Source organism: Camponotus floridanus, unplaced genomic scaffold (assembly GCF_003227725.1).
Source record: "Camponotus floridanus strain SB8 unplaced genomic scaffold, Cflo_v7.5 scaffold243, whole genome shotgun sequence".
In the NCBI taxonomy this organism is placed as follows: Eukaryota; Metazoa; Arthropoda; class Insecta; order Hymenoptera; family Formicidae; genus Camponotus; species Camponotus floridanus.
In genome coordinates this window covers 73399-98646 of record NW_020229374.1, presented here as the reverse complement: position 1 = coordinate 98646, position 25248 = coordinate 73399, and the positions used below count along the sequence as shown (strand labels likewise).

At 30.7% G+C, this 25248-nt stretch overlaps 2 protein-coding genes and 1 pseudogene across 2 annotated transcripts; 1 reads left to right on the top strand and 2 right to left on the bottom strand.

The window, feature by feature from the left end:
* Positions 1-1597: 1597 nt before the first annotated feature.
* Positions 1598-6437, bottom strand: LOC112638093. Its single transcript, XM_025409143.1, has 7 exons — positions 6349-6437; positions 3632-3953; positions 3305-3549; positions 3099-3140; positions 2853-2991; positions 2052-2217; positions 1598-1958 (listed from the first exon to the last, which is right to left on the bottom strand). The coding sequence occupies exons 2-6, from the start codon at positions 3944-3946 to the stop codon at positions 2110-2112; spliced, it is 849 nt and encodes a 282-aa protein (XP_025264928.1). The 5' UTR covers positions 3947-3953; positions 6349-6437; the 3' UTR covers positions 1598-1958; positions 2052-2109.
* A 5608-nt stretch (positions 6438-12045) lies between these two features.
* On the top strand, positions 12046-20242 carry LOC112638096 (cytochrome P450 4g15-like). The gene is made up of 5 exons (XM_025409146.1): positions 12046-12170; positions 12330-12348; positions 16577-16754; positions 19817-19996; positions 20070-20242. Exons 1-5 carry the CDS (start codon positions 12046-12048, stop codon positions 20240-20242), a joined length of 675 nt encoding a protein of 224 aa, XP_025264931.1.
* A 315-nt stretch (positions 20243-20557) lies between these two features.
* The window catches only part of LOC112637058, a 28237-nt pseudogene continuing 23546 nt past the window's right edge, over positions 20558-25248 (bottom strand).

Sequence of the window (25248 nt, the reverse complement as noted above, 5' to 3'; positions counted from 1 at the left end):
CGTTCATAAACTACAAGATATAGATTTAATACGTATTACATTTATTATGTAATTGTAAATTAAAAACTTTAAAAAATAAGAATTATATAATATGTCTTTGGTTTTATATACTCTACTCGTAGATTTGGGGGATAGACGAATAATATTTTATATATATTCTTGATGATAAATTGTTACAATTGCGTTAGGCTATATTCTCTTTTTGAATAAAATCAGCAAATATCGATTTTCTCCTACTCTCACTCTTCTTTTAATATAAGTTATGAGTTAATAGACCTGCATCGTTCTTAGATTTTCATGAAATAAAGCAAAAACATTATACAATATCGTATAGATGATATAATTGAAATGTGGAATGTATGAATTTTTGTGACCTTAACAAACAAAATAGTAATACTTTTTACGAAAAACTTTACAAAAATGTTAACTATTTAAATATAATATTTAAATTTTTGAACTTTGAATTTTTTTCATACTTTTAACAAAGTTTATATCATAATATAAGTTTATATCATAATATAAAAAGTTTCATTAAAATAAATATAAAAAAATTTAAAATATTAACAGCTGAAATAGTCGTTTAGTGTCATAAATAAATAAGATAAAAAGGAAATAAATAGCAGAAAAAGCGGAAGAGTAAAATTAAAAAAAGGAAGAGTAAAATTATATTATATTTTACTATTAAATCTGTCTATTTTATTACTAAAAAACGAGGCAAATTCTATTTAATATTTTTTTTAATATTATCTTATTCCATTTTTTTATAGCAAATATATAAATAAATAAAAATAAATAAAATATTTTAATATCTCATAAAAAATTTTTTTTTGAATATATCAATACATTATTATTTATCAGAAAGATATTTAAGGGGATGCCGGAGTCGCAGCCGAACTTCGACGGGTAGGCGCTCTCATTTTAACATAACAAAAAGTGTCGGTACATTACCAACACTTATAGTTATGTTACCGACAATCTTATCTACCCCGATAACTAAATGTTAGCACGGTAACCGCACGATGCACGCACGCATGCGTTATCGTGCTGTCTTATGATGGCCAGATGCAACCGCATCTGGCAAGTATATGCTTGGCACGTCACACTTAGCAGATAGTGCAGACAACATGCAAGCATTTTGCACATCAAAATGTCAGCATTGTGTAAACATACAAATTTGTAAAACGATAATAAATGCTTTTTTTATAATTATTAATATATATTTTATATATATAACATTGTTTAATAAAATAAAAACATTATTTAGACTTATTCATACAAAACATTTTTATTTAATATGATATAAATATATAATCATTTTTTTATCAATATATTATACGTTTTGTATTATTTATATATATCAACTTATAAATTATTTAAATAAACTTTATATAAACTTATATAAACTTATATAAACTTTTAGATGTATGAAACAAAACTTGTATAATATAAACTTTTAAGTAATCAAAAAAAACTTTTCTTAAGAATTTTATAAACTTTTAGATGTATGAAACAAAACTTATATAATATAAACTGTTAAGCAAACAAAAAAACTTTTTTTCAGAATTTTTGAAAAAAAAAAAAAACATTGTGTTTTAGAAAACATATGAAATTTAAATTTCGCCAAATAAATCATCATTAGATGAATTATAACTTTCTTCAATTATATCTGCTTGATATTCTTCATCTTCTATTATTTCTTGCTGAGCATCATCAGAATAATCAATATTAGATTGACTATGTGTGTCATTTTTTCGCTCATCTCTAACAATTTTTCTTCTTCTTCCCAAATTCTTTGGGCTCGTTATCATCATCATCGTTATCGTCATTTTCTACATCACATGTAGATCTTTTTTGTTGTCGGCAAAAACGCTCTTTCGTGCTCTTCAGAGCTTTTATCATAGCATCTTCAAATTCATGTCGTCGTGGTTTTGGAAAATTAAAATTACTGCTGATTGCATCTAAAAGAAAAACATATTTATTTGTTTTTTTATATTGTAAAATTTTAATTATTTATATAAATCTATAATATATTTTATTTTATATTTATTTACCTTCACAAGCATGTGCGAAGCGAGTATGTTTTAAAGCTTTTAACTGTTTCGTTCCATGTCAAGTTACTTGCAGCGAAATTTGCTCAGCATTTTGAAAAGCATATTTGAAATACATTGCAGCACAATCAATAGGATTTAATCCACCTATATAAATGAAGTAATCTACCTGAAATAAAAATAAAAACAAAATAAGTAATAGATATTTTTTGTTCAACAATTTAATTATTGTCATGCATAAATATAAGCATAAATATGTAAAACAGAAATATATTTCAAAAATCATGCTCAAGCTTTTGACGTATTGCGTATTGTAAGATATATATATTTAGAAATATAGAATATATGCAATATAGAACATTATTATTATTGCTTTTATTAATTGGATCCACTCTTGTTTTAAATTACTTTAGAATGGAAAAGAATTTAAAATATAGTTACGCAGTTATAAAAAAAAGAACTTTCATAATAAAGTAAACATGCAGTCATGGTTATATATTGTAAGTTGATATAGTGCAAAGCTATAAAGATTAAATAATGAAATATTTTTCAGAAAATATCTTACACGAAACGTACTGATGATAGTAATATATATGTCGATAACTTTTGCGATTCTCTAAATTTTCTGGATTTCAATCCTGTACATAAAAATTCTGTTACAAAATTACAGAATCATATTGTAATAAAGCAACAAAATTGCTTTTTAATTAGAAAATATTTTATGTTCTTAATGTAAATTACTTGAAATATTTTATATTCTTAATATAAACGACTTCAGTCATTAATTACAATATATATACTTACAACTTCATCGTACAGTTCATCAGTTGCGTTATCAAAGTTTATTAAACTTTCAATAGATTTAAATGGAAAACATTTTGGCATCAATTGGACTCTTCTATTTTTTGCTTTTGTTAATCGCAACAACATTACATGATTTTCACTACACAAATAAAAATAAGTATATGTAAAAAAATATTTTTAAATGTAAATGAGTAAAGTAATTCTACAGATTAATTCTACAGAAGTTTGATTTTTATAACGTTATACCTTTCTCTCTTTTCAATAATATCCAAGCGTTGATTTAATTTCCTATAAAAAATAAAGTATATATTAAATTTCCTTCTTTTCTTTTGTATTGTTTAAAGAGTGTACGAAACTTTAATCATACAATAGTTTAAAAATAGATATAATAAATAAAAGATATTATACAAGAAATATTTCACCCAACGTAATATACTTTATATTATACTTACTTAAATAATTGTTGAAAAACATTAATAATATGTTGTTGTTGAATCATATTAGTGTTTGCATTCGAAGAACTGGAAGCTTTTGGAATAATTGATTTATCGCTTGTTGCTGACGATTGTATTACACAAGCAGGATTTGTTGGTATGGATATTTGATTAAAGCGCTGTTTAGAAGTATATTCTTTTACTTTAAAAGTATTTTTGTTAGGTTGTAGTTGTTCGCGAAGTTCACATTGAGGCATATAATTCTGTAACAAACAAGGTTATGTTAAACATATTATTAAAATAAATATTTAAACATATTTTATCATTTTTAAATATTATATTTACTTGTGATGACTGGTTTTTTGAAACTGATTCATCTTTTTGAATGGATTGCGATGCTTTATATTCTTGAGAAGTCTTCTTAATAGAATTTTTCTTTCCATACATTGTTAAACTTGAAACTTCAGCTCCATCATTTCTATTTCTATTATTTTCAATTAAAGGTTTCTTTTTATAAGGATTAATCAAAGATGGTGATAGTTGAGATTCCATATTATCTAATGACAACGTCTTCTTTGCATTCTCTATGTCAAGTTTTAAATTTTGCATACTTTGTTGTGATCCAAGCGTACCCACAAGATGGTGACTTTTTTTATTCATTTGGAAACTGAAAAAAAACCCGCCAAAAAAATTAATTATCTTAATCAAAAAAAATAATACGTTAATAAATTTGTTAATTAAAAGAAGATAAAATTTTGACAACAACATAATCATCAGAATTTGCAGTATGTATTATATCACAGAGAGGAACTTTGAAGCATTTTCCAGCAACTTGATTGAAATTAATTATTATTAACTCATCGTCAAGTGAGAAACAATGAAAAATTCCTATATTAGAAGATGGTATTACAGTATGAAAGAAATTTTCAATTTTACGGAAACGTTTCACTACAAGATGATACTCATTATCATGGCCAATAATATTTTGAAGAATGCAAATATTAGAATCTTTAAGAATTATTGTATCATCCCTTCCATTTAATGATAAAGTAAATTGTCTGCAATGTAAATTTCGATATTGAGAAAAATTATTAAAAGTAACTGCAGGTACAGGTCCATTTTTATGCAAACCTGAACAATGGATGAAATTTTCAGTAAAAGCAACAAATTTTTTTTTTAACATTTTTTTCTTCGGAACGTCTATTTGCTATTTGCTGCAAATGTTGATTTGGCTTTCTGATAATTTTTCTGAAATAATTCATATTATTTTCATATGGAAAAGCTGAAAACGAATCTAAAGGACCATAATTTCTAACATCATTAGCTAAGTGTAGAAGGCCATGAACATTATACGAAAGAAATTCTATACCATAATGCTCAGGAACTCTTGAAACAAAAATTTTTAACATTATTTCTGCCTCATTAATGACTGCTGCATTCCTACAAGAAACAGTGTCTACTAAAATACGAATCGCAGAATGTAATAACAAAAAATGTAAATATGTTGCTTCATTAAGAAGTTTATAAAAAATGACAGGACCAGTATACAACAAAATCTGACGATGCTCTGTAGCCTTAAAAGTACGATGTTTTGTTACATTAATTGGCCTCCTTGCAAATTCTTGTGGACAAAATTTCTTGGCTATCTCCAATCTAGCAGAAAGAGTTTTTATCGAAACAGGTGAAAGTTTTGCAGAAGAAGCATATTTCCCATCAACGACAGCTAAAAATATTTTTTCCATAACACCGAGGCAAACTAAATGCATATAATCGAAAATAGATTGATTTACTAAATCTATAGAAAGACGTGAAATATAGGCTTCACCTTCAATATGATGTTCTCCATCTAAACACATAATATATTCTTCATTTGTTCGCAACCTATGGTCAACACCACTATATATCATAACACCTTGACGAATACTTGTTCCTACAACCCAACATTTCGAACATGGAACTTTTGATTTATGGCCTTGATGCCCTAATATAAAAGCACGTGCTACTGCATCTGCGATAAAACAACGGAGATCAAATGTATGCTTTTTTCCATTAAAAACAATCCAATTATTGTTTCTAACTTCTAGTACATCATTGACAAAAGGTTTTAATAATTCTGCAGCACTTGTAGGTTTCGAAGATCCTTTCCAAACTCCTACGATTTCTGGCTTGCTTTGAGGAATATTTGCAATTCTAATTTGTATAGGATATAACTGTATGTTACTTGCACTATCTAAAGAAATCCCATCTATGTGAAAATCTATTTCAAAATTATTAGGAATCATATTCAAAGAAGTATTTTGAAGAATAGATTTAATAGCTTCTTGAAAACCTAAATGAAGATATTGCCCTCCAGTTATATTATCAATATGACATGATGTGCGAGGAGTATTCAGAATTGTCCTTGGATCGCTTGCAAGATGCGAAAAACAAGAATGAGTTCTGAGGAATTTCAAAATCTCTTTAGCCTGGACATGATGAATCCCTGTTTTTAAAAATACAGAAGCAAGTCGACCTTCAAAATTTCTTTTTTCTGTAACTATCAAAGAATTCTCAGTCTCATATTTATTTTTGTTTTCAACTGTTAAATCAAAATTATTATATTCTATATCATTATTCGAAGAAGATTTTTGAAAAAAATCCGTACTTTGACATTCCTGCATAATAAGCGAATTGGTTGAAGCATTTAGTTTTAAAACATTCTCTCTTTTATTAGATTTTGAAGATATTTCGGCAATATTTATCATTTCATTACGCAAAGCAAGAACTGTTCAAGCTAATTTCTGCTTATATCCAACTGAAACATTATGAATAATTTTCCGAGAACGTATTTTCTGTAATTTATACATACTGCAAATTATAAAAAAACAAACTAATTTTAATCAAAAGTTAATTTATATATATATATATTATCAAAAAATGGAATATAAATTGAGGTTATGTATTGTTTGTACGTATAATCAATTATAAAAATATAGGAATACTTTTAAATTATATTGGATTATTTTTTATAAAAAATTAAACTTAAATATATACTCTCCTCAAGTATAACAAAAAAAGGAAACCTGCGTAAAAAACCTGGAAATCTGGAAAAATTGCAGACTGCTGAGCACGTGGCACCTATTCGCACGACGACTTTTATTTTAATGCGATATCGTACTTACAGAATGCTTTCATCGCATGATTGCGTTACCTGATGACACTGTGCGAACATTGCCTGCTTTATCGATACAAGATGGCACAGAGACCGCATATTGATTGCATGATGCGCTGGCAGAACGTGCTTACAATTAGCATGCTTGGTTATTGGGGTAATGTTACGTCCCGGTTACAAAGTAATAGAGAACTACAATACCGAGATGGTTAACATAATTATTTTATTCAAATGCCTCCCGTGTTTTTTAGTCACCCTGCATTCATCGGGTTTACTGGGGATGAGGGAGATTGTGATCTATTATCAAATTTAAATTGTATTCTAAATGAGAGTAAATAGGATGAAAAGATAAAATAAGATAATATAATATAACTAGGTGATTAAATTATTTTAGAGAACGCAATTGATCGTGAAGTAATGCTACTAGAATGAGTAGAATTAAAATAACCAAGATCAATACACAGATTACTAATTCTTTCATTATACGTATTAATAATTAATAATAATTAAGCAATAATAATTGATCTTAAATAATTGGATAATCAACGTAATAACTATAAATTAAAATAATAATTATAACTATGGTAATAATGAATTGTACAGAGTAATTATACCAAGTAAGATAATAATGACAAAGACGTATTAATAATTAATAATTCGATAGAAATTAAATTGATAACATTAATTTCTATTATAATATTATTAAAGAAAGGGATAGAATAAAAATAAATTTTAACTCACCAAAATTTTAACTACTCCTTTCTTACTGGGAGAAAAATTGAGATTCTTCCTTCCTTCTAAATCTGTCGGAAGTAGCGCTCGGAATTCAAAGATCCAGTAGCGTGCAATTTCCAAGGGATGACAGATTTTAAAACTCGGCGGTAGAAAGTGGTTCTCAATAAAATCTCGTAGAACTTTCCAATTAACTCTACGTATATTGTATAAAATATGAGTGTATAGGTAAATACAATCAAGTCAGAGAATAATGCAGTGAACAATCAGCGAAAATCAGAGTTCGTCCTAACTGTAGGCCGGAGAAAAATCTACTGGTCCTCCGTGACCATGACCGGTAGGCGTTGGTCCTCCTTGATACGAGTCAGTGGGGACTTAGATAAGGCGAATTTCATCATCTCCTTTGTCCATTCGAATATCGATCTGCCATTCTTGCAGATGTTATGTTTAGCTGATTAGCGAGAGCGAGTCGCCGTGTGAAAATTACATGGATGAACCTTACAATTTATTACAGATTTACTTTCTTCTTTCAACGCTGGCTATGTACAATTTTGAATGTTTTTGTTCTTATTACCTAGACCTGATATTACTTAAGTGGAATAATTAACCAAAAAATTTACAAATGATGTCATAATGAGAAATGGATTACCAGTAATGGTCATTATCTGTGATTATGATTTACATTCCATGATAGATAAACGCCAACTGAATCCCGAAGGCGTTTTAAAATCGCTCCTTTGTACAATGCATTATTCGTAGACGAATTTATAATTCTTTTATATCTTCATAATTTTAATACTATAACTCTAATGAATTTGGTTAAAATAGTTATTAAAAGTAACTAAGTAATTAGAATATGAGTAAGATTTATTAAAGATAAATGCAATTATAACGTTAATACTAATAAAAATAATATCTACTTCAATCTTGCTCTTTCGTGATTAGATAGAATTGAACAAATTCCAACAGGGTAAAGAAGGAATCTGTTTGTATAGTAAAAAGAGAAAATTTATTGGTCGGGACGTCACACTAATATAAAGACATGCATATTTTGGAAAGAGCAATATAAAAACTTTTCTTTATATTGTGTATGTAAAAAACTACTGTATTGTATATCCTACAAAAATATTGATATCAAAAAAATTGCGGTAAGTGAAAATAAAACTTATAAAAATACTTTAACCAAAAAAAGTTATACAAAATAGTTGTTTTAATTTTTTTTTAAAAGGGTAATTTTTTAGGGATATCACTCTTTTTTGTACTATATATTAAACATCTTTAAATAAATGAGCAAAGAACCCGCCATCACCCCCGTCATATTTCATTAAAATTAGACGGTCCTCTTTGCTTACTATATAGATATTCAGATCCTTCAAACTTCTTTGCTATTCTTATTGCAAAAATAACGGATAACTACAAATCAATATGTCATTAGAAACCGTATATCCCTTTTCTTTCAAAAACTAAGCATTTTAGAGAAAAACGTTTTCGACAAAATTTCTATGGTTTTGAAGGGAACATAAGATGATGTCATTAGTTTGACCTTGGATGGCATCGTTAAGATCAGGTCAAGGACACCTTTAATTTCTTAAATAGAACTACCAATTTTTTATTGCATATTCTTATAGCTTATGTCGAGAGCTTTCCAAAACACTATAATAAAGTATTTTTTCATTGAGTACTTTTCGATTTATAAGGCTTAAAATAATATCTTAATTTTACATAAACTATAAAATATCTAGTAAAATATTTATTTTTTGATTATCCTACCTTAATACGTTTATGTACAAAATAATGAGAGGAATCAATTAGTGTAAAAAAAAACACACAGTTGTTTTTAAGAAAAAATATGTAATTGTTAATTGCAAATTACATATTTTTTCTTAAAAACAACTGTATGTTTTCTTTACACCAATTGATTCCTCTCATTATTTTGTACATAAAAGTTTTAAGGTAAGATAATCGAGAAATAAATATTTTATTAGATATTTTATAGTTTATGTAAAATTAAGATATTATTTTAAACCTTATAAATCGAAAAGTTCTGACCTTAACGATGCTATCCAAGGTCAAACCAATCTTATGTTTCCCTAAAAACCATACAATTTTTGTCCAAAACGTTTTTCTCTAAAATACTTAGTTTTTGAAAGAAAAGGAGTGTACGGGTGGTCTAGGACACCCTGTAGATATAATAGTCTTAACATCACGGAGCGCCGCTAGCGCAATCTTACGTCGAATGCGTCAAACGTACAACTTTGTACGCTTGCGCATTGGGGACTTGAGCGTTAACCAAGAAGACGTTTCTTAATGAAAATTTTTCATATTTCGACTTTGGATCATAATACTGTTCACGATACACGTAGAGCAAAAATAAAGACACTTTTTTGATATAAATCAAGCTCAAGTTATCAATTAAGCCTAGTAAAAACTCGATCCGTTCAGCGATTATTTCAATATGATAATCTCGAATATCTCCAATTATCCGACTCGCATAATTATACACGGAGTGTCTTGTTGCTTACGCGGGACTTAGCACAAGATACTATCATGTCTCTTGATTTATTGAAACAAAAAATATGTTGCATTTTCACTACTCTATCGTCTCGCACAAGCAATTTAAAGCATAGATCTGTCTTTACTGCGTACATATTTAAACATAATTCTAATATCATTGCTCTCGTTTAGCTATGTCTCTTTATATATATAATAAAATATAAATAAAAATATATTGTGAAAATATTTATAAATATTATGTACTTATAAATTTCACGAATACGATATTACATCAAACAATTTGCATAAACATTTTATATTGTTAGCTTTTGATTATATTGATTTAACAAATGTGCATAAATTGTAATTTGTAGAAAGTTATATGCAAATATCCTTTTCATTGTATATACAAAGTGTTGCAGAGTACTATATATATATATAAGTGCTTGTGAGGAGCGCAGTAAATTGAAGAAAAAAGTCCCATAGCATTTTATGATTTTCGCAATAATAAAAATTATAAAATAAATAAATTATATAATAACATTAAATAAAATCGAACAAATATGTATTTACGTGTGTGTGTGTGTGTTTGTGTGAGAGAGAGAGGGAGAGAAAGAGAAACACTGGGCCGTTCGAGCTATTGCATGATCCAGCGTGTTAGACATGTCGTCGGCACGTGGAGAAGAAAGAACAGCGAGACATAAGTTGTCATTCGTTACAACGTCATCGCTGCGCCGCGCTGTCCCTCCCCTTGCCGCGCGCCGACAAAATGCCTAACACACTGAATCATGCAATAGCTCGAACGGCCGAGCGTTTCTCTCTTTCTCTCTCCCCCTCTCTCTCACACACACACAAACACACACGTAGATACACATTCGATTTTATTTAATATTATTATATAATTAATTAATTTATTTTATTTCTTTTTATTATTGCGAAAATTGTAAAATGCTGGGACTTGTTTCTTCAATTTACTGCGCTCTTTATAAGCGCTTATATATGTACAGTACTCTGCGACATTCTGTATATACAATAAAAAAGATATTTGCATATAACTTTTTACAAATTATAATTTATGCACGACGTTTGTTAAATCGATATAATCAAAAGCTAACAATATAAAATGTTTTATGCAAATTGATGTAATGTCATAAAATTTATAAATAATATAATATATTTTCAATTTAATACATTCTTTGTCTCAAAAGCATCGAAATAATAGATTTATATCGATAATATAATAGGTTTCATCGTCCATTTGCATACGCAATCATAATATATTTTTTTCGTCTCTCTGATATATGCAAATGAGATATTTGTACTGAGGCGTCTTTTTCTAATGATATTCATTGGAATATCGTGATCAGATATGATAAATATAAGATATATGACAAAATATATGAATAATTTATCATTTTAGAAAAGGCAATTTACTTTCTGCTATAATTTAAAAAAAATGTTGCTTTGTACATTTCACATTATTGAAATATTTTTCCTTACAAGAATTTCCTTCTAAGGCTATAGTTTATAGTAGTGTAAGGAAAGCCACAGCATATGCTATCAAGTTGAAGCTTTTCAAATATTATATTATTTGTAGGCAACGACAATGAAAGTAATTTTTTTTAGTCACCAATAAACACCACACAGCCGGGTAGGCTATCATACATTCGAAGCTTGGTGTTATCAAAAAAAAATCGCCAGCAATCAGTGTAATTTTCCAATAATTTGTTAGCTTTTGTCGCTATATGCTACAATTACACAATAACACAGGCCCACAAAAAAAAGTGAAGTTTAATGTCCATAAAAGAAACCATTGTATTCCTAAGTAATTTTTCCCGCTGAATCCGAATCTGAAATCGGTTTGACCGTATCACGTCAAGTTTAAGGTCATTTCAAGGTCAAATTGCGAAAAAATCACATGCGTAAAAGAACAATGTGTATGTCTATATTTTTGGGGTCGCTGAATTCGAATCCGTAGTCCGTTTGGTCCGACAAGGTTCAGATCAAGGTCAGTTCAAGGTCAAATGTGTTAATTTTGCTTAAAATGAATTTTTGACTGCAGAATCTGAAAGAACGGAAAATTTTACGTTCACATATGTATTTTAATTTTTTTTTGTATCATAATATATCAAGACAAACAGCCACAACACTTATGATCTTTTGCTTTTTCTCACTCTTTTGTCTTCAAATGATCTGTGTAGTGGATTTCGCTTTCTCTTCTTTCCATCTACAGTACTTTCTCTTTTCATCATAGGAAATAAGTTAAGTTACTACTCGGGAAGTGTTCCAAGTGTAAGTTTGGTAGTCGACCACCAGATGACTACCACTAAAATCATAAAAACTGCAAGTAAATCGGCGTACCTCAGAGATAAATTCGGCAGATATGAAGACTTTACTTTGCCGTCATGGTAGGCACACAGAAATCGGTTACGATCCAGGGATTCAGAACCCGAGTATCGGCGATGAGTTTCGGCGAGCAAGCGGGCTCGCAATCGTCCTCACTGTGCTGTGAGTGAATTATTGAGATTTCTTAATGGAAATATATGTACAGCCTTGCGTTGGCTCTTTCAAGCATACACGCATTTTTGTATACGTCTGTGTACGTTTGCGTACATCTTTTTTTGTAAATATGTGCATGTGAGTGCGCATCCGTGTTCCCGTACACAGATCATTTGAAGACAAAAGAGTGAGAAAAAGCAAAAGATCATAAGTGTTGTGGCTGTTTGTCTTGATATGTTATGATACAAAAAAAAAAATTAAAATACATATGTGAACGTAAAATTTTCCGTTCTTTCAGAATCTGCAGTCAAAAATTCATTTTAAGCAAAATTAACACATTTGACCTTGAACTGACCTTGATCTGAACCTTGTCGGACCAAACGGACTACGGATTCGAATTCAGCGACCCCAAAAATATAGACATACACATTGTTCTTTTACGCATGTGATTTTTTCGCAATTTGACCTTGAAATGACCTTAAACTTGACGTGATACGGTCAAACCGATTTCAGATTCGGATTCAGCGGGAAAAATTACTTAGGAATACAATGGTTTCTTTTATGGACATTAAACTTCACTTTTTTTTGTGGGCCTGTGTTATCGAAGAACTTCGCGAGACTGGCATTATTATAAATTAAACTATGCGTCGACGATACGTGTCATTCGGTCAATGTTTTCGGTACCGAAATGTCGATTAATAAATTTGGATTATCGCTAAGAACATCGAATAATTTGTACTATGAATGGAATGGATTATTGAGAAATTACGTTCGCGATAACGCTCTCTGCCAGACTACTACCGGCTTTGACGCAAGGTCGCGCAAGATTCAACGCATAGCGCAATCGGAAGCTAATACCGACGCCGTCAACAAACGATACATGGATAAACTTTTGAGAAATCGACAGAGAGAAATTGAACAAAAGATAATCGCGCTTGAAACAAACGTGCAGGCGCTACGATTAATGATGGATGAGATAAAGAATGTACTGAGATATGCAACATCTGACTCGACACAGTAAGCGAGATATACGGATATACTAATATCGTATATTAATTATGCCTCGATCAAACATGCGAGAGAACAAAAACACCTCCGAAAAGCGACAACTAGTCGAGGAATTACATGCTCCGGCGAAAAGAAATTTTCCACGAAGACGCGTCATTGTACGCGGATACGACGATCTGAGGCTGGCGGACGTGATCGATATGCGTTCGTACTCTCGACTCAACAAGGGTTATAAATATATATTTAGTGCTTCGAACAAAAAAATGTAATTGTTAATTGCAAATTACATTTTTTTGTTTGAAGCAATTATGTGTTTTCTTTACACCAATTGAGTCTTCTCATTATTTTGTACATAAAAGTATTAAGGTAAAATAATCGAAAAATGAATATTTTACAAGATATTTTACGGTTTATGTAAAATTAAAAAATGATTTCAAGCCTCATAACTTGGAAAGTATTTAATGAAAACTAACATAATTGTAGTGTTTTGGAAAGCTCTTGAGATGAGCTACAAGAATATGCAAAAGTATATAAGGTGTCCCATTTAAAAAGTTGGAGCTGACCTTCACGTGACCTTCGGGTGGCTCTTCAAGATTAAACTAATGACACCATCATATGTCCCACTTGAAACCATACAACTTTTGTCTGAACAATTTTTTTGTATTCGGCTTACCAACGGAGTTATTCAGGTGGCCTGTTTTAGATGCCTCACCCTGTATACTCACGGTTATCGATGTGTTGAGCAAGTATGCGTACCGCTCAAGAGTAAGAGCGGGAACGAAATGTCCGAAACGATCGCAAAGATTATTGAAGACGATAAAAGGTGTTCAAAAAATTTTCAAACCGACAGAGGAAAATAATTTTACAACTCGAGTGTACAGAAACTCATGAAGAAACACAACATTAATCATTACTCGACATATTCCGTTATGAAAGCCTTGGTCGTGGAACGATTCAATCGTACTTTAGAAAATAATATGTGGAAAATGTTTACGTTGAATGGAAATTACAAATGGATCGACGAGCTATCTCGACTCGTTGCAGAGTACAATACGCGAAAACATCGCACTATCGGTATGAGACCTGTCGACATCACTCCGGCGATCGCCGAAAAACTTTTAAATACGGTGTACAGCAACGTAAAAATTGCGGCTCCGGCAAAATTTAAAGTAGGCGATTCGATACGCGTGAGCAAATACAAGACCATCTTTGAAAAAGGTTTCACATCAAATTGGATGACTGAAATTTTTAAGATTATCAAGGTGCAGAAAACTAATCCCGCGACATTCATACTCGAAGATTCGCGGGGAAATCCCGTCGCTGGAGGATTCTACGAATACGAGTTACAACGCGTCGTCAATCCCGACGTATATCTCGTGGAAAAAATTTTACAAAAAAAGGGTGACGAGGTTTATGTGAAATGGTTGGGAATGGATAAATCATACAACTCTTGGATTCATAAAAATAATGTATTATAACTATTTATTGAAACATAAAATATGCGTATAAAATATAAAATTTATTAAAATATAAATATATAATAAATATATAATATAAAATGTACAAAATATATACAAATATACACAATATAAATATACAATTAATAAACAAAATATACATTTATTTACAACGGTATCCGATAATGTCCCCACGGTAGCGCATCGGTGGTATCGGGTACGATATATCGCTTGTCATCGTACAGACTCAGAGCAATTTTTGTCTCGCGGATCGTGTATACTTGGTGTAATTTAGATTGTATACATGACTGCTGACGCATCATTTCAATCTCTTCGTTCAAACACTGCGTGTAATCGTCGAATGTTATCGTTCTCGCGACAACGTTGCTCTTGACGCCTTTAACTTTCTTCGTATCCTTTTTTCCATTCACTCGTAACGCGTAGATCTTTGCTCTGAGCCCGACGAATTTGGTAATTATGGCACCGTTGTTTTCATCCTTCATCAGACCCGGTACTTTTTTATTTAGAAGCAGTATACCTTACGCATTATCCACCGCATAATCGCTCGTATCGAATCTAGAGATGTCGCGCTTCATATTCTCATACACATCCGCGCACTCGATGTGATATATGAGACTGTCCGTGTCAGTATACATTATCCGAAATTTTTAAAAATGTAATTTGCAATTAACAATTACATTTTTTTGTTCGAAGCAATTATGTGTTTTCTTTACACCAATTGATTCTTCTCATTATTTTGTACATAAAAGTATTAAGGTAAAATAATCGAAAAATGAATATTTTACAAGATATTTTACGGTTTATGTAAAATTAAAAAATGATTTCAAGCCTCATAACTTGGAAAGTATTTAATGAAAACTAACATAATTGTAGTGTTTTGGAAAGCTCTTGAGATGAGCTACAAGAATATGCAAAAGCATATAAGGTGTCCCATTTAAAAAGTTGGAGCTGACCTTCACGTGACCTTCGGGTGGCTCTTCAAGATTAAACTAATGACACCATCATATGTCCCCCTTGAAACCATACAACTTTTGTCTGAACAATTTTTTTATATTCGGCTTACCAACGGAGTTATTCAGGTGGCCTGTTTTAGATGCCTCACCCTGTATATATATATATATATATATATATATATATATATATATACATAAATATCCACTGAATGTTGTATGGATACTCAGTGGGTATTGGCTTATATATCCTAGGGATACTTATGAAACCTCATTTTGTGGACATTTGAATATTTTATAGCATCTTTCAGCTATTTCTCATATATTTGGATATCTTTAATATCCATAAAAAATATCCAATGGATATCTAATATCAATTATTTTCTGCATGGGATGTCTACATTGATTTTATTGTTATCGGCATTTATATCAAAATGATATGAATATTTAATAAGATTAATTATATTAATATAGTTAAAAAGACTATATCTCTCTTATAATATACAGAGTGTGAGGGAATTTTTCGCAGTCCCGAAGTGTGAAGGTAGATTAGCTCAAATTAAGAAGAAAGGTCTTCTACTTCTGTTTTGTGATATTTGCAATAATTAACGAAAAATTAATTAAAGAAGATCGATCAAAGCGCGTGGCTAAAAGTGCGTGGCGGTGAAGGCGGTCTTACTCTAATATAATCACGGCACGCGGCGAAGGTTCTTCCCCTTCTCAATCACCGCTTCGCAGCGCGCCGCCATTATGTTACAGTAAGATCGCCTTCACCACCACGCGCATTGGTCGATCTTCTTTAATTAATTTTTCATTAATTATTGCAAATATCGCAAAACAGTAGAAGACCTTCCTTCTTAATTTGAGCCAATCTACCTTCACACTTCGGGAATGCGAAAAATTTCCTGACACCTTGTATATTACATATATTTATATTTGTGTAATTAAGTATCTTATTTACTTTTTAATTTTATAATAGGAAAAAGTATATAAAGAATTATTGGAAATTTATGGGACGGTAACTCCAAAATCTGCCCGAATTAAATATGAAGATTTGCAACATATGAATTACTTGGATCGTTTCATCAAAGAAACTATGAGACTATTTCCTGCTGCTCCTCTTATTGGACGACATCTAACAGAGGATGTAAAAATGGGTTTGTTTTTAAATATAATTATTTTGTAATTTTATACATATACATATATATATATATGTATATATATATATATATATATATATATATATATGTATATATATATATATGTATATATATGTATATATATGTATATATATATGTGTGTATATATATATATGTATATATATATATAATATATATATATATATATATATATATATATATATATATATATATACAGGGTGTCAGGGAATTTTTGACCTTCACAAAGTAAGGAGGTAGATTGGCTCAAATTAAGAACGAAGAACCTCTATTGTTTTGTGATTGTCGCAATAATTAACGAAAAATTAAATAAAGAAGTTCGGTTCCCCAATGCACGTGGGGAAGGAGCGATGAGTGTGTAAGCGCATGGCGGAGGCTCCTCCCCTCCCCAATCACCGCTTTGTCGCGCGTCGCCATTATGTTACAGTCAGACCGCCTTCGTCGTCGTGTGCTTCTAGCCACGCGCATTGGCCGATCTTTTTTATTTAATTTTTCGTTAATTATTGCGACAATCACAAAACAATAGAGGTCCTTCCTTCTTAATTTGAGCCACTATCCATGATTACTGCCATCACCATTTTCACGTTTCGCCGCGCGCCGGCAGGCAATGTTTGATACGGTGGGCCGTGCTATAGCTTGAGCGGTCAAGCGCTTCTCCCATTCGTCCGATTTTAATAATTAATATTACTATTATTGCAAAAATCGTTACATGGAATAGGACTTCTTTATCAAGAGACACGGTAGTGTCTTGTGCTAAGTCCCGCGTAAGCAACAAGACGCGCCGTGTATCATTACGCGAGTCGGATAGTTGGAGATGTTCGAGATTATCATATTGAAATAATCGCTGAACGGATCGAGTTCTTATTAGGCTTAATGGATAGCTTGAGTTTGATTTATATAAGAAAAGTATCTTTATTTTTGCTCTACGTGCATCGTGAACAACAATATTATGATCCAAAGTCGAAATATGAAAAATTTTCATTAAGAAACGTCTCCTTGGTCATCGTCGCCCAAGTCCCCAATGCGCAAGCGTAAAAAGTTGTACGTTTGCCGCATTCGACGTAAGATTGCGCTAGCGGCGCTCCGTGATGTTAAGACTATTATATACAGGGTGTCTCATTTTAATCGATGGATCCAAATTTCTCCTAAACTACATCAGCTACAAAAAAATGTTTCAGACAAAAGTTGTATGGCTTGAAGGGGAACATAAGGTGGTGTCATTGGTTTGGCATTGAAAAGTCACCTGAAGGTTACGTGAAGATCACATCCAACTTTTTAAATGGGACTTCCTATATGCTTTTGCATATTTTTTTAGTTCATCTCGAGAGCTTTCCGAAATACTATAATTAAGTTAATTTTCATTAAGTAGTTTACAAGTTATGAGACTTGAAATCATTTCTTAATTTTACATAAGTCGTAAAATATCTAGTAAAATATTCATTTTTCGATTATCTTATCTTAATACTTTTATGTACAAAATAATGAGAGGAATCAATTGGTGTAAAGAAAACATACAGTTGTTTTTAAGAAAAAATATGTAATTTGCAATTAACAATTCCATATTTTTTCTTAAACAACTGTATGTTTTCTTTACACCATTTGATTCTGCTTATTATTTTGTACGTAAAAGTATTAAGATAAAAGTTAAGTATAAAAGTTAAGTATAAAAGTACAAAATACAAAATTAAAAATTATTAAAAAAATTAAAAATTAGAAATTAATAAATAAAAAATAAAAATTTATATAAAAATTAAAAATTAATACATATAAAAAAATTTTAGTTAAAAAACTTAGCGCTGCTAATTTCATTAGCACATTGTTCAGCGTAGCAGCGCTAAGTTTTTTAACTAAAATTTTTTTATATGTATTAATTTTTAATTTTTATATAAATTTTTATTTTTTATTTATTAATTTCTAATTTTTAATTTTTTTAATAATTTTTAATTTTGTATTTTGTATTATCATTTTCTTTTTTTTTTTTAATTAAACTTTTCAGGATATATGTATATGATTATTGCAATGTATATGATTGTTCATATTTTCAATTCGATTTTTTATAATAGATATATTACAATTCATTTAATATCATTTTTCTTTTAATATTGAAAATTAAAAAGAAAAATGTCTATTTTATAGTAAAAATTTTTATTCAGTTGGCGCAACTTTTTAATATTATTTGTATGAAATTAAAACAATTATTTTTTACAATTTTTTTTAGTTAAATTATTTTAAGTTTTTATTTTTAATTAGCGTAATTTTTGGATATCATTATTTTTCTAGGATATAATGTAGAAAATTAAATCAGCTATTTTGTATAACTTTTTTTGGTTAAAGTATTTTTATTAGCTTTTATTTTCACTTAGCGCAACTTTTTTGATATCATTATTTTTGTAGGATATACAATACAGTAGTTTTTTACAGTTAATAATATACTATTTTGCAAATACATATACTGTTTTTTACGCGGACTTAGCACTTTTTTTACCTTTTTTTTAAAAGGGTAATTTTTTAGGGATTTAATTTACTGTGCTCTACTTTCTCACAAGTGCGTGAAATAGTGTTCAGGGATACCCTATATATACAGGGTATCCCATTTTAGATAATACACTCAAATATCTTCGAAACGATGTGTTAAATAAAAAAAATATTTCAAAGAAAAGTTGTATGGCTTGAAGATAGCCATCAGATGGTGGCAATGATTTGATCTCGGAGAATCATTTGAAGGTCACATGAAGGTGTTTTGGAAAGCTCTTGAGGCAAGCTATAAGAATAGTTAATAAAAAGTAGGAGATTCCGTTTAAAAAATTAAAGGTGACCTTCATGTGATTTTCAAACGACTATCCAAAGTCAAACTGATAAGATCAGTACATAGACCATTTCAAGCCCTATAACTTGACTATTTGAAACATTTTTTTGTACAACTCATATTTTTCGAAATCCGGTGTCCTTCCTGTTACATCCGGTATATTGATAATAAAATAAAATTATAGTCTTTCAAATTATAAGAATAATATTTAAATACAAAATAATATATGTTTTAGGGGAATTTATTTTACCAAAAGGCGTTGAAATTGTAGTGCCAATACTAAGTGTTCACCGAAATGAAAAGTATTGGCATAATCCATTGATATTTGATCCGGACAGATTTCTCCCTGAAAAAATAGGAACAGCTTACAACAATTATTACATGCCATTTTTTTTAGGACCCAGAAATTGTATCGGTAAGCATAAATGAATTACAAAACATATATTACACATAAAATTTATTTGTATATAACTGTCAAGTTTTTATAGGTATGAAATATGCGATGATTTTAATAAAAGTTGTCTTAGCTACTTTGATACGAACATTTATATTCAAAGTAGATAAACGCATTCAGATAGATGAAATTAAATTAAATATGGACGTAACATTATCTTCTGTTGAACCTATAGAAGTTAAAATTGAGAAACGAGAATTACGTTAAAAATATATAAAGTATATTGTTGTGCCGGGTGCGGCACGAGATGTGGGATATTGCCGGGATAACCTGTTAATCTATGTAGAGGCCTCAACACCTTCTTACTTTCTTCATTTCCCTTTTTTTTATCAAATCGTTTATTTCTACTAGATTTGTTATACAATTTGGTTAAGGTCTGAATATATCTTATTTCGTAATCCTTCTCAGGAGTATCGAGTTTCTTTCCGTCGCCTCTTCCTTCATTCCGTTAGATTTTAAGTGTTATAGTCGCGCTGAATAGTAACTAGCCCAGATTCACACTCTTTATCAATTTATTTTTAATTAACGACTGTCCGCCGCGGACTCGTGATGGACGGTTTTTAATATCTCGTCTTTAGGGGTATTTTGGAGAGGATCGCCTAGCGACATGACCATATATGGAAGAGTTTCGTGGCGGTCAAGTTCAAGTGCAAGCAAAGGAGGTTCAAAGTCGAATCCCTTCGTTGGCATTTTCGCATTTCCGGCGAACTCGCGCATGGTTCTGAGATAGCGGTTTTACGCGGTTTGCGAACATTCCATCGCATTTTAATTATATAAAATTTATTAATGGTAAAATAAAATAAAGTTATAGTCTTTCGGACTATAACAATATAAAATAAATAAATATGCAGATAACAAAACGAAAGTTATTATTAAATTAAAAATTGTTATTAAATTATCATGAAATAAATATGCACTAGTGTTCGCAATTATTATCATTAATTAATAGACGGGCAAAATTCGCGCGTGTGACGTCACGGATAGATTCCACTCGAGCAAGTCAAACGTGAGAATTTCCGCGTCATCGCGCGTCTATTACCCTTCGCGCGAAGTCACTGGCGCCTAATCATGGGCGGCCACGATAGCCGACCTTTCGCGAACCCAAATCAAACACACAAATCTTCTTAAAAAAAAAAAGGTTCAAATCACAAAAAAAAACACAAAAGGAAACAATCAAGCGGAAACACGTAAATTTCTCGAAAAATCTAAATCTTTCTCGAAGGATGTGTTGTATAAGAGAGTCACGCGAAGATCACCTGGCGGAACTTCAGTCGTATACACAAAGGCGATCACTACGTTACTTACAGATTAAAATCTTCCGTTGCTCACGATTCAATTGCTCACAGCAATATTCATTTGTAAATTAATAAAAATCTATAAATTAATGTAAATAGTGTATTGATCCGAATAGAATTGTGCTGTTTAAAATCAATAGAATTTATTTAAAAACCACAGACTTATTAAAGTCGCGACTCTTTTCGCTCGCGCTCGCCGTTTGCAATTTTTTAAGGTACTTTCACCACAATTAGTCGAAAGAAAATAGGGAATATTTTTTGAACCCTAAAAATTGGATTATTTTCAAACCGCTAAAACTCGTTGAAAAATCATTATAGACAAAAATTAAGAAAGCATTTTGAAGCTTGAAATTTCAACTTTAACGCGAAGTTGGTGATTTTTAACAATTTTATTATCTTCTTTATTCTGCGTTTTAAAAAAGAACATTGTTTTGTTCCTTAAGATCACATATTTTTGACACTTTGCAGTTGGATAAAAAAATTTTTTTCGAAAAATTCAACTCAAATTCAATAAACTACAACATTTTGCCTACAAAATGCTCTTTTTTTAATTTTCCTACGATTTTTATTGACCGAGCTACATAACTTCGAAACCAACATTCTTTTTATGTGAAATGACGTATACCGTCGACATTAGTGTTACCCAATGTGTGGAGGTGGAGGTTGCTGGTTGAATTTTGCACATCGTGTGTGTGTGTGTGTGTGTGTGTATGCGCGTGCGTGCGTGTGTACACGGACGCACGTGCATAGACATACACACACACACACACACACAGCGGAGAGGGCATTGGAATCATTAAATACTACGGGAGTGACGAACTGTGGGGTCCTTATCTCTATAGTGTAATACACACACACACACACACACACACACACACACAATGTGCAAAATCCGATCGGCAACCTCTACGGTTAGGGTTGCCTGACGTCCTCTAATGGGAAGGACAATCCTCCAATTTAGTAAAATTTTTTCTGTCCTCCCGAGGACACTATTTGTCCTCTAATTTTGACAAATATTTTCCTCTTTTTTTTTTCGTCGAGCGGTGCTATTTGAAAAGAAACTAGAGATCTCCCTGCTTTCTTTCTAGACGGTAGTTGGACGGTAGTTTAACTTGTAGTTGTAGGTAATCCGTGCATCCGTGGATGCTGATCAGAACTAGAAGGTTTCACTTTTTAGTGTCTCTATGTAAGAATAGTTTTGTCCGCAAGAAACGATTCTTCCAATTGACTATTGGACATCGTACATCGTACGTTAAACGGAGTGTGAATTTTTCATTACTTATAAACTATTAAATTATAATTATCTGCCTATTCGATTTCCTTTTTTGGGGGGGGGGGGGTTTAAAATTGTGTCCTCCATTCGGGATTTTCAAATCTGGCAACCCTATCTACGGTGCACATTGGATAGGCATATAGACACGTCCTTCTCCTATATACATTCCTTTCTTTTCTGGAGGCTTACATGGCCCAATGGCCCTACTTAAGGTCCATCTGCCACTGTTATTATGGGGATATTATTTACTAGAGAGATCTTGAGAGATCTTGAGAGATCTTGAGTAGTTACTCTACAGCATTGTGCTCGTCGGTGCCGTTTACTCTCATAGATACATTTTATGCCTTCGGACATTGAATTTGTTGCTGGGCGCAAACGAGTGAAAGCTGGAGCCTTTCCCTCTCGTTTTTGTACATGTACTACGGAGAATCGAGAACATCCAAGAAAAAAACAAACATCCAGAAGCCTTATTGAGGATTCTGTTGGAAATAACAAGCAAGGAAAACAAATAAATCATTGTGATCATACATACGATGCATTGGATCAGCGAACGCCTTTATCAGTTATTAATACATAGAACGTGATGACGTACCCAAGGAAAAGATAAGGATCCTCTGTTCAACATCAATACGGTTGTGTGCAATCTTGCAAATCAGTAACTAAGGAAGAAATATAGGATTCTGTTGGAAATAACAACAATTGTATTGAGAAGCAAAAGAAAATAATAGAAAAAATATGCAGAGAAAATGATATATTGAGCTCAGCTATTTCTCTGCTTCAAAACATATTGCAAAATGAAAAAAATTGAAATAAAGTTAATAAATTAAAATTTAAAATATTATATATATTTAAATTGTAAATTATAAGTATTAACATTAATTGTAAATGTAATTTTATTTGTAAACATAATATCAATTATAAATGTAAAGAAAAAAATATATTTTCTTATTTAAATATTCCCGCGCACATGCGTAGATAAGATAGAGACGGCGGCGACGGCGATAGTTTACTGCGGCTGGGATAAGAGTCGAGATAACAGCTGAGACGAGCCAGTTATAATTGGAGAATCTTTTTAGTCATTGTAAAATTATATTCGCTATAGAAATTATAAACTTTAATTGTCGTTTCTTTGTTTACAGGTGAGAGTGCCTGTAAATTATGTAAATATAGTGTTAAGATAATTGGTATTAATAAAAGAACTTTGTTTACAGAGCAACACAATTGAGTTAGATGAATTAACTAACCCTTCAAGATAGGAAGGGTCTTATAAAACGACAATTAAAGTTTATAATTTCTATAGCGAATATAATTTTACAATGACTAAAAAGATTCTCCAATTATAACTGGCTCGTCTCAGCTGTTATCTCGACTCTTATCTCAGCCGCAGTAAACTATCGCCGTCGCCGCCGTCTCTATCTTATCTACGCATGTGCGCGGGAATATTTAAATAAGAAAATATATTTTCTTTACATAAATATTATCTTTATTTTCATAGGATTACATAGTACATTCACATAACGTATATTTAAGTAATCGATATATATTTCCGTAAAACAAATTGTCTTCTAAAAGTTATACAAAGTACAATAATGCAATAAAATACAATAAAATACAATGTACAATACAAAGTACAATAATGCAATAAAAGTACAATACAAAGTACAATAATGTAATAAAATACAATAAATGATATAACAAATAATAAAAATAATTTGCAAGTTTTTTATCAATAACTCATTTCAGATTTTATGCTTAGTTTTCATACTCAGACTTTGTATTTATTTTAAATAAACAAAAAATATCTTTTAAATAACGCGCATTATAATATTGATTAACATTAATAAACTAACTATAAAAAAACATCATACAGCACATAGTATCGCAGTTTCTCATTATTGATTGAGCAGTAGAAATTTTTTTTTGGATTGAAATTATCAGCCAGGAGTCTCGATCCCATGATTTTGCTACCAAAGGCAGACGTAGTGTTTTTGTTAACAATAGTGCTGCTTAGTTCTGAAGATAACTGACGCAACCTCATGCTACAATATCTCGAAATCAAAAGATTCTTAGTATTATGGCAAGTACTTATGTTGAAACTAATCAATTCTTTTTTTATGTGGTGTTCTAGTTTTGTTATTAATGATTGTTTTACATCCTTGACTTTATTCTTTATACCTTGCAAAATTAATTCTACACTTTTTAAAAGTTGAAATACTTCATCTGAGACTGAAATAAGAGCTCCCTCAAAAAATTCACAAACCTTTACAAAGCCACTTCTAGGAAGAGTTGGACCTGAATACATTAGTTTTGAAAAACAATCAGTACATTTTATTCGCTACTTAAGTTTTAATACGACATAGCCACACATTTTGTATAAAATTTCTTCTTCGTTTGTTAACGATTCAATTTCATTCAATGAAGGAAATGTAATTGATGGTAAAGTAATTACTTTTTTTAATTTTGTATTTCTTGAAATAAGATCAATTAGTGTTGAAGATCCATCATAGTTGTAGCTAAAGTTATTTATTGATACAGCCTTAAGATATGGCCAGTTGTTTCAAGCGATTTTTACAGTCTAGAGCAGAAGGTTTCGGCCTTTGTATACGAATGTTTGAAAATTCATTTTCAATGCAGTCTTGGGTAAA

Excerpts from the sequence above, each read along its gene's own strand:
- LOC112638093 (XM_025409143.1), bottom strand. The coding sequence starts at position 3,946 with ATGAATAAAAAAAGTCACCATCTTGTGGGTACGCTTGGATCACAACAA. Across the intron at positions 3,550-3,631 it reads CAAAAAACCAGTCATCACAA|AATTATATGCCTCAATGTGA; the intron begins GTAAATATAATA and ends TGTTTGTTACAG. Across the intron at positions 3,141-3,304 it reads GTTTTTCAACAATTATTTAA|GAAATTAAATCAACGCTTGG; the intron begins GTAAGTATAATA and ends TATTTTTTATAG.
- LOC112638096 (XM_025409146.1), top strand. The coding sequence starts at position 12,046 with ATGAAGACTTTACTTTGCCGTCATGGTAGGCACACAGAAATCGGTTAC. Across the intron at positions 16,755-19,816 it reads AACAGAGGATGTAAAAATGG|GGGAATTTATTTTACCAAAA; the intron begins GTTTGTTTTTAA and ends TATATGTTTTAG. Across the intron at positions 19,997-20,069 it reads AGGACCCAGAAATTGTATCG|GTATGAAATATGCGATGATT; the intron begins GTAAGCATAAAT and ends AAGTTTTTATAG.